This window comes from Nicotiana tabacum, chromosome 16 (genome assembly GCF_000715075.1).
Source record: "Nicotiana tabacum cultivar K326 chromosome 16, ASM71507v2, whole genome shotgun sequence".
NCBI lineage: Eukaryota > Viridiplantae > Streptophyta > Magnoliopsida > Solanales > Solanaceae > Nicotiana > Nicotiana tabacum.
In genome coordinates this window covers 140,128,135-140,141,351 of record NC_134095.1, presented here as the reverse complement: position 1 = coordinate 140,141,351, position 13,217 = coordinate 140,128,135, and the positions used below count along the sequence as shown (strand labels likewise).

At 35.7% G+C, this 13,217-nt stretch overlaps 1 protein-coding gene across 1 annotated transcript; it reads left to right on the top strand.

Moving 5' to 3' along the window:
* Positions 1–2,562: 2,562 nt before the first annotated feature.
* Positions 2,563–9,262, top strand: LOC107806229 (glucan endo-1,3-beta-glucosidase 3-like). The gene is made up of 4 exons (XM_016630352.2): positions 2,563–2,818; positions 6,663–7,916; positions 8,549–8,576; positions 8,757–9,262. Exons 1-4 carry the CDS (start codon positions 2,731–2,733, stop codon positions 8,911–8,913), a joined length of 1,527 nt encoding a protein of 508 aa, XP_016485838.2. The 5' UTR covers positions 2,563–2,730; the 3' UTR covers positions 8,914–9,262.
* The last annotated feature ends 3,955 nt before the right edge of the window (positions 9,263–13,217 follow it).

The window sequence follows — 13,217 nt, the reverse complement described above, 5'->3', positions numbered from 1 at the left end:
AGCACTTGTGTATGAACTTCCAGCATATTATGATGGACAAGTATATTACGCTGGAAGTCCAGTATATCATGCTGGAACTCCAGATATTATACTGGAGCTTCAATATATTATGCTGGAATCTTTTTCGGATTTTGAACAGTGTTTTCGTTCATATTTATCGTTACATAAAAAGTGGTTAAATTTCGATTATTTTTGAAATTGTGGTTGTTTTCAACTACCACTTGTGAATCAGGCTATTTTTGAAGTTCATCCTCCCAATTCACACGTGAAAATAGCACGGGCTATCCGGATCAACAATTAAAAAATAGTTAGCGTTTGCAAAGTCATTGAAATATAACCATTATTTTGCTGCAACACGGAAAGTTCCATCATAACATGCTGGAGATTGATGCACTTCCGTATGAACTATGCTGGAAATCCAACACACGGAAAGTTCCAGTATGATATACTGGAGATTGGAGCACTTGTATATGAACTTCCAGCATATTATGCTAGACGAGTATATTATGCTAGAACTCAAGTATATCATGCTATAGAAAATGTGTATAAATATAAAATATATAATTTTCGATTATTATTATGTGATCGATTATACGATGTCATTTTCTAAGCCCGTTGACTGATCAAAAGCACACATACTCTTTCAACTCGACTTATTAATTTATACGCAGAGACACACACTAGCGAGAAAAATTGTTATAGAGGAACAAAGGAGTAATGACATGTTATACCACTTGACTTTCAAACCGTCTCTACTCACGGAAGGGTTAATAATTGTTTATTCTATATATTTCCTCCATTTCAATTAATGTGATATAGTTTAACTGGTTGAAACACTTTAAAAATAAGGAAAATTCTTAATATGTGGTCTTATACGTTCATTACATCTGTTTGATATTGTACTTTAAAACTTGTAATTTTAAAAATATTATAGTAAAATAATATTTCATATTTAGAAAATTGGTGAAATGAACTAAAATGAAAAGGCTACCACTGAAATTGAAACGTAGGGACAAAAATCAAGTTTACATTTAACTCGAACTATAAAAGACTCAATTCTCCTCTTGGAATTTTGGAAATTAAAAGGGGAAGAGAAAGCAGGTACCCTCAATCTAAAGATGAAAGGGAAAGAGAAAAAGTAAATGGTCTGATTACTGTCCTTACACTGTAAAAATTGACTATTTAATGCCATACAGCTAAGTCATCAGCATAATCAGAACTTACCTCTCATTGGGCAGTGCACAATCTTTGGACATTGTCAAATCTCTTTCACACACACACTTCAAAACACCAACCCCTGTTCACCCTACCCAAGCTCTTTTCACATATTTTGGAGGGTGTTTTAGCGGTTTTTTTAAATATAAATTTGGTTGAAATTTGAAAAAAAATAAATTTTTGAAAATTAAATGAAAAGTGATTTTTGAAAGTCGAGATGGCGTTCAGATAAATATTTTACTTGAAAAAAATTTGAAATTTTATAAATAAAAAACATCAAAAAATCTCTGTATTTGCAGGGTAACGGTAGGGCTGCATACATCTTAACCTCCCCATATCTCATTTGTGGGAATTTATTATGTTTGTTGTTGTTATTGGTTTTAAAATCTTCTGATTTTAAAAATCTATACACATATATTTGAAAATAAAATTTGAAAAAAAATTCCCAAGTTTTATGGCCAACGAAAGTTTAAGCTTCTCCAAGCTAAAAATATTTTTTTTAAAAAAAATATTTTTTTCGTTGTTAAAGTGTTTAGTCAAGATTTTAGGAAAAAAATGTACTTTTGAGAAAAATATATTTAGAATTACTTTTTAAAAGTTTGATCAAATACTAATTATTGCTTAGAAGTATTTTTCAAATTAATTAGCCAAACACAAACTACTTCTCACAAAAAATACTTTTAAAAAAAAACACTTATCAAAATAAATCGATTTTTCCAACTTGATCAAATATGCTATTAGTCTTTCTCCCAAAAACACTATTGTATTTTAATAATACTCCTAATCTTAAGAATTTGTTTATTGGTGTAAATACACGAAACAAAAGGTGATCTTTTGTGTCCCAAAAGGGCCTTTCAATTGAAAAGAGCATCCCATGTTTTAATCTCAGTCGTTCGATCTCTGACAACCACTTTGATGTTTTACAAGACACATAGGAAATAAATGCTCTTTTCATTTCAATTTATATTATACTTTTCTTATTAATCTATTAAAAAGGAAAGATATATTAATATATTTAAAAATAATTTAATTTAAATTTTTTATTTTACGTATTTTATTTTTATGAGATACTTCTATAGCCACAAAATATTAAAACTCAATAAAGCTTTTACCCTTTCTAGCTTCTGTTGTTGCTACATATCTATTATCTTTTTTTATTTTTTTGAGTAGAGAGTTTATGGAAAATGACATACTACTTTTATGTGGTAGGGATAAGTTATGTGTACGAATCACCTTTCATATACTCTACTTGTTAATTTTTACTAGATTGTTATTATTATTATTATTATTGTTGCTGCATGTGTCATATAATTTGAAACACATACATTTAAACACGGTTCACTATGTCTAGTTTACTTTATATGATCAGTATCACCAAAAGCTCCTCCCCCAACCTCCCCACACCCCCTCCCACCCCCACACCACACCACTGCCCCCCCCAAAAAAAAAGATTTTGGCAAGTTTCATTTGAGGGGTTGCTATGGTGTTGCAAGACTGAAGCCTTAGAAGAGGAAAATGAGGAGGGAAATGGGTTTATTGCTTCATCATCTTCTTCTTCTTCTTCTTTCTCTTTTAGTAGCTCCTGCTCTTTCTCTTAATGAAGGTAAGTTGTGTTACTATTATTTTCTTGCTCCATTTAGCTTGTGTAAACTATATTATTTCCTCTGTGGTCTTCATTTCTACTCACGTTATGTTCTGTGGACTTTGTTTTTGCTATTTATCTGTTTGTGCTTTGGTACGTCTTCACCATCTTTCTTTGGACTTCTTTCGGCTAAGTTGCTCCGAAATAGCAGTTTAGGTGCCGCACCCGTGTCAACACGGCATTGGTGTGAGGTATAGGATCCGTACTGGATCTGGTCAATCTATTTAAGGATTTTGGGTACTGTGACCACGAAGAAAGGATTTTTAGATACAATTGATTCTAAAAATCAGAACCAAAACTAGGGTAAATTTGAAAAAAATGGCATACCTTGTTTAGAAAATCAATCTTTTGCTTTCTGCTTCTCCTCTTGATCGAGCAGAAAGAGCAGTGGAGAGCGTCAATTGAGATTGTGGAAGATGGAGCGTTCGAAAAATTGGGAAAGAACAAGACCTTTGACTTTATTTGGATATTATATATTTAATAATATTGTCCCTTTGTAATGAAAGCTTGACACACTAAGTCTGATTTTTTAGTACTAATTAGAGATCTAATCTAAATTATAGAAATAGTACTAATATTTACTAGTAAATGAAAGATAACTATAAAAAAGTTAAACTTGTAGGAGAATCGAAAATGGACGAAATGTAGAAATCATGCCTACAACTTGAGAATAAATAAGAAATTCACATTTCACAAGTTAAAGGTAAATATTCCAAAAAAATCCTCATGATTTATATACAATTTTACATTTTTAAATTGTTTTTAGCCGGATTCCAAAACTTGTATCTGTAATAGGTTCCGTATCCCTGAATCTTAGAATTTACATCTCGAAGGATCCGACCTCTAGATCAACACCCGAGTCCGAGCAACTTACCTTCTTTGAAGATTCTATATGTAGTCTATGTTGGGACCGAAAAAATCAGGTGTCATGAAGAAACTAGTAACACAAACCTTAACAACGATAAATTTGATAACAAACGAGAAATATACCAAAAGAGACATAAACATATAACGTGGTTCGGTCAACTGGCCTACATCCACAGCAAAGATAAGCAATCCACTATATAAAAGAGAGTATAAAATATCGAGAGAACAACCTCACGAAGAGGCAAAAGGACGGATCTTCAATTTATAGAACTCCAAACCTTTCCTACAAGTAAAAACACTAGCCAAATATGGAAAAATTATATTTTCCTTCCAGGAAAAAAGAAACCCAATTATGGTAAATATGTTATCCTTTCCTTCACGAGTTAGAAAAACCAATTATGGTAAGAAAATCAGGACAACACCTAACAATTCTTCCACTTGACCTGAATTTTCTAACAAAATAAATTTGATCTATCTTCTTCACATAGTCTTCAACATGTCACATCTCCAAATCTCCGCCATAAAGTTTGTCTCAACGTTCGTAGCACACCGGTTAAATTTCTCTGACAAAAATCATGAATATCGTCAAATATGTTGCGGCTAGAACTGAACTTGCCAAGTTGAACCTGTCTTGAACCTCGCTCCGATACCACTTGTTAGGACTGAAAAAATAAGGTGTCATGCGGAAGCTAGTAAAGTAACAATTGAACGACGGTAAGTCCGACCAAAAAGAGAAATCTACGATTGATACAAGTTTTTGAAAGACTTAAGCACATAAGAGTAGTTTTTGAGAGAGCTTTCATCAAGAGAGAAGAGAGAAGAAAAGTATTTGTTTTACTGCAGATTTTTATTCCGACCAGCCAACTTCAAATCACGTTTTTTGATTCGTTAACCGTTGGATCGGGCTGAAAGTTTGACTGAGTGTTCGTAACATCTTGATCTTTTATTTGAACGGTGGAGATCGGATTTGGAGGCCGGCATCATCTGATTTTGAGCCTCGAACAACAGTTTCGTTTTTATTTGACGGTGTAACACTCTTATTGTTATAGTGGAGCTTTTTGGATCTTTGTGATCCCGTGGTTTTTACCTTCGATTTGAAAGGTTTTCCACGTTAAAATTTGGTGTTTTTTATCTTTTTTATTATCGGGTTTGCCTCTTCCGCGAAATAACAGTCTCAAAGTGAGCTATTTTCTTGACACTGTTTTCTTTATTTCAAAACAGTTTTCATTTTAGCATCTTTCTTCACATTAGCCAGTAAGGTAGTTTATTCTCCATTCTGCCTTGCAATGTATCAAGTATATCTTGTTTGAGTCAGGGCAACTTCTGTAGCTGGGGCTGAGTGCCGGTGTTATGAAAGAGGCAAAATGTGTTAAAATGAGAATACTTTTGCTACCCTTCGAGCCGTGGAAACTACCTATTGCAGAAATGCGGGGTAAGGCTGCGTAAAATAGACCCTTGTGGTCCGGCCTTTCCCCGGATCCTGTATATAGCCAGAGCTCAGTGCACGGGGCTGCCCTTTAATAATCTTGACTTTCCAAACCTGGTATCTCTTAGTAAAAGCATTTCACTTTGTAAAATTCTCCAATATGACCATCTTTCCAGATTAGTTCTAGTTTGTGCCTCACCCAATGTGCATTCCTCTGCGAATGCAAGAATAAAAGATAGGAGGCATGGAAAAAATGTAGATAATGACGTCTTTCTGTCAATCTTCTTCAAACTTAACATATTAGAACATGACATGGTTGTTTGCCTTGTTAAATTCATGTGCCCCAGCATTGCTGGAAATTGTTCAATGCGCATGCACTTTCTCTTGTCTTCTCTTAATTAACTGTCAGTTGTTAAATAGTGAGCATAATGTTTTTCTAAATGCTCATTGAGCATCACCTGGAGTTGCCTTTTTTCTGTTTCTATCTTTTGGATGAACCTAACGTTTCAATTAACATTCGACAAAAAAATCTCAGAAATGAAAAGGTGGATATCAGTAATATCATGGCGTATAGAAAGGTTTCCTTGCTCTAAATAGTCATGTTTCCTCATTAGTTTTTCGTCTTTATGATGCTTTATTAGGAGTGTGTAGACCATCACAGTTGTTGACAAAACCACATTTAACTGAATTTAAACTGCTGATGCTTCAACTTAGTTAAGACCTCTAGCTCGAGCTATATAAATAGTTAATGCAGCTCAACAAACTTCCATCTATTTATCATTTTATCTAGACATTGCCGCTTAGGCATGTGCTGCATCTGCACTAAAAAGAGCTGAATGAGCACAAAAGATTCATATTGACGACCGTACAGAGTTTATGATGGATGCTTAGTAGAGTATCTATGGGTTGCTAGAAATTTCTGCTTCTTATTCACATCTTGGAGCACTAGAAAATTTGAAAGCATGTCTGTTTCTGCAATGGCTTTGGGATTTTCTTAAGTACTAGTAATTGAAGTGCGGGAGCCTTTAGATAGTGTCTCTTCAGTAATAACGTTCCCGTCATAGGCTTCTAGCAACTCGCGCCAATGTTAATCGCAAGATAGGGAGCAACTGTGTGTAAGTCTAATGTTGGAAAGTGTACATGCCTTGAGAAAAGATGAACAACTTTACTTGATGTGTGGTTCTCTTTGGTGAGACCCAATCAATTTGATTATGAAGATTGAGTACTAAAAGTAAATTACAAGTCAGTAGAGAGTAGAACAATTCATCTTTTTAGGCACCTATTATCAATCAAAAATATATAAGTCCAACACATTCTCCAGGATCGTTAGACAGCTATCCTTTTTTTCTTCTTTTCCTTTATTCTAATTTCCCTTCAATCAGATTACTGATTTCCTGCACAAGAAGTCTTGATTTGAAGGGCTTCAAGTTGATTATGCGTGTATGCCGGTTGATTGGGATGACATTTCTTCTGCTTAACTAAATTCTCCCCAATCTTTCTTCTTTCTTTCAGAGGCTTTCGTTGGTGTAAACATTGGCACTGACGTCTCAGACATGCCCAGTCCAGCTAAAGTGGTGGCCCTCCTCAAAGCACAGCAGATTCGGCATGTCAGGCTATTTGATGCCGACCAAGCTATGCTACTTGCACTTGCTAATACTGGAATCCACGTCACTGTTTCTGTACCAAATGATCAGCTCTTAGGAATTGGTCAGTCCAACTCCACTGCTGCCAATTGGGTTTCTCGGAATATTCTCACTCATTTTCCAGCCACCAACATCACAGCCATAGCCATTGGCTCTGAAGTCCTTACCAGTCTTCCTAATGCTGCTCCAGTCTTAGTCTCCGCCATGAGATTTATTCACTCCGCCCTTGTTGCTGCTAATCTTGACTCCAAAATAAAAGTCTCCACTCCGCACTCTTCTTCCATTGTCCTTGACTCATTTCCGCCCTCACAAGCTTTCTTCAATCGCTCGTTGGACCCTGTCATGGTTCCATTGCTCAAATTTTTGCAGTCCACCGGATCCTATCTTATGCTCAATGTATATCCATATTATGATTATATGAAATCCAATGGTGTGATCCCATTGGACTATGCTCTCTTTCGTCCCCTTCCTCCTAACAAGGAAGCTGTTGATACGAACACACTCCTCCACTACACTAATGTATTTGATGCCGTTGTTGATGCAGCATATTTTTCTATGTCCTACTTGAACTTCACTAACATTCCCATTATAGTGACCGAGTCAGGTTGGCCTTCCAAAGGTGACTCCTCGGAGCCAGAAGCCTCTCTTGACAATGCTAACACATATAATAGTAACTTGATAAGGCATGTTCTTAACAACACTGGGACCCCCAAACATCCCGGCATTGCAATTAGTACGTATATTTATGAGCTTTACAATGAAGATCTTAGACCTGATTCTATTTCGGAGAAGAACTGGGGACTCTTCGATTCCAGTGGAATGCCAGTTTATACCATGCACTTGACAGGATCTGGAACGGTGTTAGCAAATGACACTACAAACCAAACCTATTGTGTTGCAAAGGAAAATGCGGAAAAGAAGATGGTGCAAGCTGCATTGGATTGGGCTTGTGGACCTGGAAAAGTAGACTGTACTCCGTTGTTGCAAGGAAATCCTTGTTATGAACCAAATACTGTGATTGCTCATGCATCATATGCTTTTGATGCATATTATCGCAAGATGGGCATGGCTGATGGAACATGCAACTTCAATGGGGTTGCTACAGTCAGTACGACTGATCCTAGTAAGTAGTCAAAACTATGTTCTTTATGAATACCCATCTTACATGAATTTGCGAACTCGATCATTTGAACCTAAGATCCAACACCACAGAGTCTTGTCCAATTGAAATGCTACCACAGGCTTTAAAATGTTGTCACAAAATTTTGGAAGTTTGAGATTCAATTTTCAGATTAACTATTCAGTTTGCTACAAGCATTTGGGAAAATTTATATGTTAATCAGGAAAATCCAAAATAAGGAATGAAATCACAAGCTATGAACTGGTCGTTCGCCTAGTACATCTAAATTTTTCAGCTTCATGGTGCTTCTGAATTATGAATGCAGTGATAGATTCCTCCACATGCAATGCACACATGCATAGCAGATAAGGAACTCAGCAGCAAAATCTTTTTCGTGTCAGGCGGTGTTAGAAATATTGAAATATAAGCAATAAGTACTTGACTGTTTCCCTTGAAAAATGGTTAATTTAAGCCATTATGAGAGATACTGGTTCACATCTGTTTTTAAGAATTTTTAATATGAAATACTCGCTCTACTTTTCACGAATAAACTGCATAAATTTGTCTTCAGGCTATTATTGTTCTGGGGGACAATGTTTTGATTTACATGATCACTATTTGTTTTTCTATTGCAGGTAATGGGTCCTGTATATATCCAGGAAGGTATGGCTTTAGGTTTGTTTATCAGCTATTAGTCAGTCATTCTATTTCGTCTGTCTCTTCTGTTAGCTTAGTATCTGCAGTTAACATTGCCTTGTTTCTAGTCCCAAAATTTATTTTTCTTGTTCTACTTCTACACTATTGATTACATATGCTTTTGTCTTTTTTTCATTTTTCATATAGTGGAGGGAGAAATGGCACCTTCACAAATAGCTCCTCGCATGCTCCATCATCAGACTCAACGGCATCTGGCTGTCATTCACAGTATTCCCATGATGTTCATACTTTCTTGAGCTCTCTAATTGTTGGTTTGGTACTCTGCACTGCAGCTTGCTTGTAGCATAATGTGGATGGTGCTTTACGCAGCATATTTGCTGCATTTATGAAACCGTAGACACACTTTTACTCTATAACCTAGCTCCCAATTTTGTTCCTCCAAGGAGGGTTAAGGGTCGCATGGTTTTCAGACGAAGCCGGTAACTTGCTTTGAGGTGAGTGCTCTGGATTGGTTTATACGTGCAATCGAGGCAGAGAAAGTTTGTGGTGGTTGCTGTAATTATCTTAGGGTAGAATCATTATTTTCTTTCTGAAGCTGAGTTCCTTTGTCTTGAATGGGATACACAATGCTTTTGAGTAGAATATTCTTCGTCCGATTCACATACAGGCAAGATTTTCTTGCCTTGAATTAAGGTGTGTTCAAATGCTGTTACTTATCCAGAAAGAAAGGAAAAAAGCGTGGTTAAATGCTTTTTCATTGGCTCAGGATTGCCTCAGTCCTTAGAAACGCCGGAATATCTCCTTCTATAACGGGGCAGCCTGATGCACTAAGCGTCGTATGCGCAGGGTTCGGGGAAGCACTAGATGATAAGGGTCTATTCTATGCAGCCTTACCCTGCATTTCTGCAAGAGACTGTTTTCACGGCTTGAACCCATGACCTCCTGGTCAAATGGCAGCAACTTTACCCAAGGTTCTCCTTCAATATCTCCTAGTATAATCTATGCTATTTTCATACTTTGATGCACGAAATTGAATGGCTTTTCAGCTGAGTAGGAGAATATTAAGCTAAGTATTACTTTCCACCACTGGTCACCCAACTAATGGTTTTGAAGAGGGGAGATGCAGAAATGACTATTAAGGCTATAAGCATGCAAGTAAAAACTTGGTCACATTAATGCTGCTCGGTGGGCCGGGCCTGAACCGGACCGGACCGGGCCCGCGGTCCTAACGGGCCTGGTGGGCCTGGTGGGCCGGTCCTGGGTGGGCCGGTCTTGGTGGGCCTCTGAGCCCGTCACGGGCTGGTCTCCATGGTTGAGCCCACGAGCCCGGGACCGTTTGGCCCGGGACCGGCAGGCGGGCCTGGGCCGGTCCTGGCGGGCCTGGCGGGCCCAACGGCTATTTTAAAAAAAAAAAAAAAAAAAAAAAAAAAATCAAACGGCCATATTTAAAATCTAGCCGTTTGGGCTGAAAATATGACCGTTTTTTAAGTTAAAAAAATGGCCATTTGGCCCCCAAACTTTATTTTAACCCCAAACTTTATATAATTACACTTTTCCCCATTTCTCAACTATAAATACCCCCTCATTCTTTCATTTTTATTCACCAATTCATCAATATCTCTCAATATCTCTCAATCTCTCTCAATCTCTCTACTACAATTACTTAATTTATTGTTGAAATTTCGTGAAAAATTGTGAAGTTGTTGAATTGAAGTTTTCAAGTGTTCAACGATTTTCAATTTTCAAGAAGTTGTTCGGCAATCCGGTAAACTCGTTTCAACTCTTACGTTTTTATAATATATTTTTGTGTGGTTTAGTTTGCATAATTATAATTAATATGGCATTTACTTTGAAAAAAATGTTTGGTAAAGGAAAAGATAAAACCGGTGAAAGTAGTGGCCAACCAACTACCCTTCCCCCGGCTCCCCGACCTAGAAAAGATAAGCAAGTTGAAAGTAGTCGCCAACCTAGACGTCCTCCTCCTTCCGTAATTCTTGATAGTGATCACCCTTGTTTTCAATTTACCGATAGTGAATTTTATCATAATGTTGCACCAGGTGATAGATTAGATGATGAAATTATGAATGCTCTTTATCCTAATGAAACCATCTTAGAAAATAATGAGGAAAATGAGGATGATGATGAAACTCAAGCACCGGATTTAGATGATACACCTACTAGTCCTCTTAATAACCCAAGTGATGCACCGGTCGACCCACCTGTAGAAACTCCTACTTTTAATAGAGAACCTGCTAAACGCTTAGAAACATCATTAGTTTGGAATTCAATTGGGTTCATTATATTAGAAGAGTGTTTAATCCTACTTATAAAGGTTGGCCTCGCGCAACAGTTAAGAGTGATATTTATAAATTCAAACATGAATATGAACAATATTTGCGTTATTTATTTACTCATATACCTAATCGGATTTCTATTACTACTGATATTGGTAGAAGTGGTAATGATTGTGATTACCTAACTGTTACAAGTCATTGGATAGATGAAGAATGGATAATGCAAAAACGCATAATTGCATATAGAATAATTAATTCGCGTCACACAGGTAAATTTATAGCTAACACTGTTGCAGATATTTGTAGATATTTTTGCTTTAGCGATAAAATAATGGCAATTTCAATGGATAATGCTTCTAGTAACACCAGTGCTATAGGCATGCTTACAACAACACTAAATCCTGCATTTACTAATATTTTCCATGTTAGATGTATTTGTCATATTTATCATTTAATTGTCGGTGATGGTATGCGAATATTAAACATAGAAATTGAAAAGGTTAGAATGGCTCTTAATTGGCTTTTTTATTCAAACCGTAGAAGTAGACTTAGAGAGTATTTTAAAAAATGTGATGAATATGGCCTTAGAGAAAGAAAGGTTCCTAAACCTTGCCCGACTAGATGGAATTGTATGTACGAAAGTTTAGTAGTAGCATATGAATATAGAAACCCAATTAATGCAACGTTTAATTCTCGGGTAGGTGGTGAAGATGATGATGAAATGCTTACCACTCAAGATTGGACTAATGTTAAAATTCTTTTAGATTTTTTAGAACATTTTCAAATTGCAACAAATGCATTTTCTGGGCAATATTATCCTACTATTTCAAACTGTTTAGTTTATATTGCAGCACTATCTGATTTGTTTGTTGAATTTAGTGAGGGTGGGGATATTTATGAACTTGCTATAAATGAAATGAAACAAAAGTTTAAAAAATATTTTTTTCCTATCCCTCCTATTTATGGTCTTGCTGCAATGCTAAATCCTACAATGAAATTGGGAGGTCCTCATTTTTGGTATTCAAATATTTATAAGGCTTTAGATCTTTCAAATGAGGAAATTGCGACACTTGCAGATGCAAAAGCTTCAATTAAGATTAACGCTCAAACAGTTTATAATGCTTATCAACTTGCCTTAGAGCATGCTAGGCCAACTATTCCAACCCCTACTTCGTCTAGCTCACAATCCTCTAAAAGAGTTGCGGGCTTAAAAGCTCTTAAATCTTGGACGGAGTTCAGGGGTCTCAAGGTGAAAATTATGATGAAACTTCACATCTAAATGAGCTTCAAGTTTATTTGTCTCAGGGACTTGAAAAGGAGAATCCAGACGGCTCTTTTGATCTTTTGGAATGGTGGAAGGCAAGGGAAAAACATTTTCCTGTTCTTGCAAGGATGGCTCGGGATATTTTATCAATTCAAGCTTCAACTGTTGCATCAGAGAGCGCTTTCAGTCAAGCAAGACTGCAAATAGGTGATCATAGAGCGTCTATGAGGGATAGCTTGGAAAAATCAGTATTGTTTAGAGATTGGATCCGCTCGGAAAGAAGAAACTTTGGAATTGCAGAAGCACAACCGGCGATAGATGAAGCTTATGAAGAAATGATAGCGGAACTTACGGAGGATTCGGCTTCGCCCGGAAGTGGTGATGAACAAGCTTCTTTTCCACCACCACCAACGCAACCTCCTCCGAACCTTGAAGGATTTATGAGATTTGTTAGAGATAATACATAGAATAATATGTAACTTGTATTTTGGCACATCTTCCTTAGTTTTTTTCCTTCTAATGGTGGTATTAGTACCTTGTTGTGCTCATTCCATTGGGGGAAGGATGACTAAGAAAGATATGTCATTTTTTGGTAATAAAATTTATTGCTTCTACCCATGAGCTTCTTTTCGCAATATTTCTTTGTCTATACTTAGAATTATTTATATGCTACAATATATACATAATATACAATATATATACTACAAGAAAATATATTTATAAGATACAATATATACATAAGATACAATATATATACTACAAGAAAATATATAAGAGAATATATATACATAAGATACAATATAATATACTACAAGAAAATATATTATGCTACAATATATACATAATATACAATATATATACTACAAGAAAATATATAAGAGAATATATATACATAAGATACAATATAATATACTACAAGAAAATATATTATGCTACAATATATACATAATATACAATATATATACTACAAGAAAATATATTTATAAGCTACAATATATACATAAGATACAATATATATACTACAAGAAAATATATAAGAGAATATATATACATAAGATACAATATAATATACTACAAGCAAATATATAA

Coding starts and splice junctions, on each gene's coding strand:
- LOC107806229 (XM_016630352.2), top strand. CDS start 2,731: ATGAGGAGGGAAATGGGTTTATTGCTTCATCATCTTCTTCTTCTTCTT. Junction 2,819..6,662: donor TGCTCTTTCTCTTAATGAAG/GTAAGTTGTGTT, acceptor TCTTTCTTTCAG/AGGCTTTCGTTGGTGTAAAC. Junction 7,917..8,548: donor AGTCAGTACGACTGATCCTA/GTAAGTAGTCAA, acceptor TTTCTATTGCAG/GTAATGGGTCCTGTATATAT.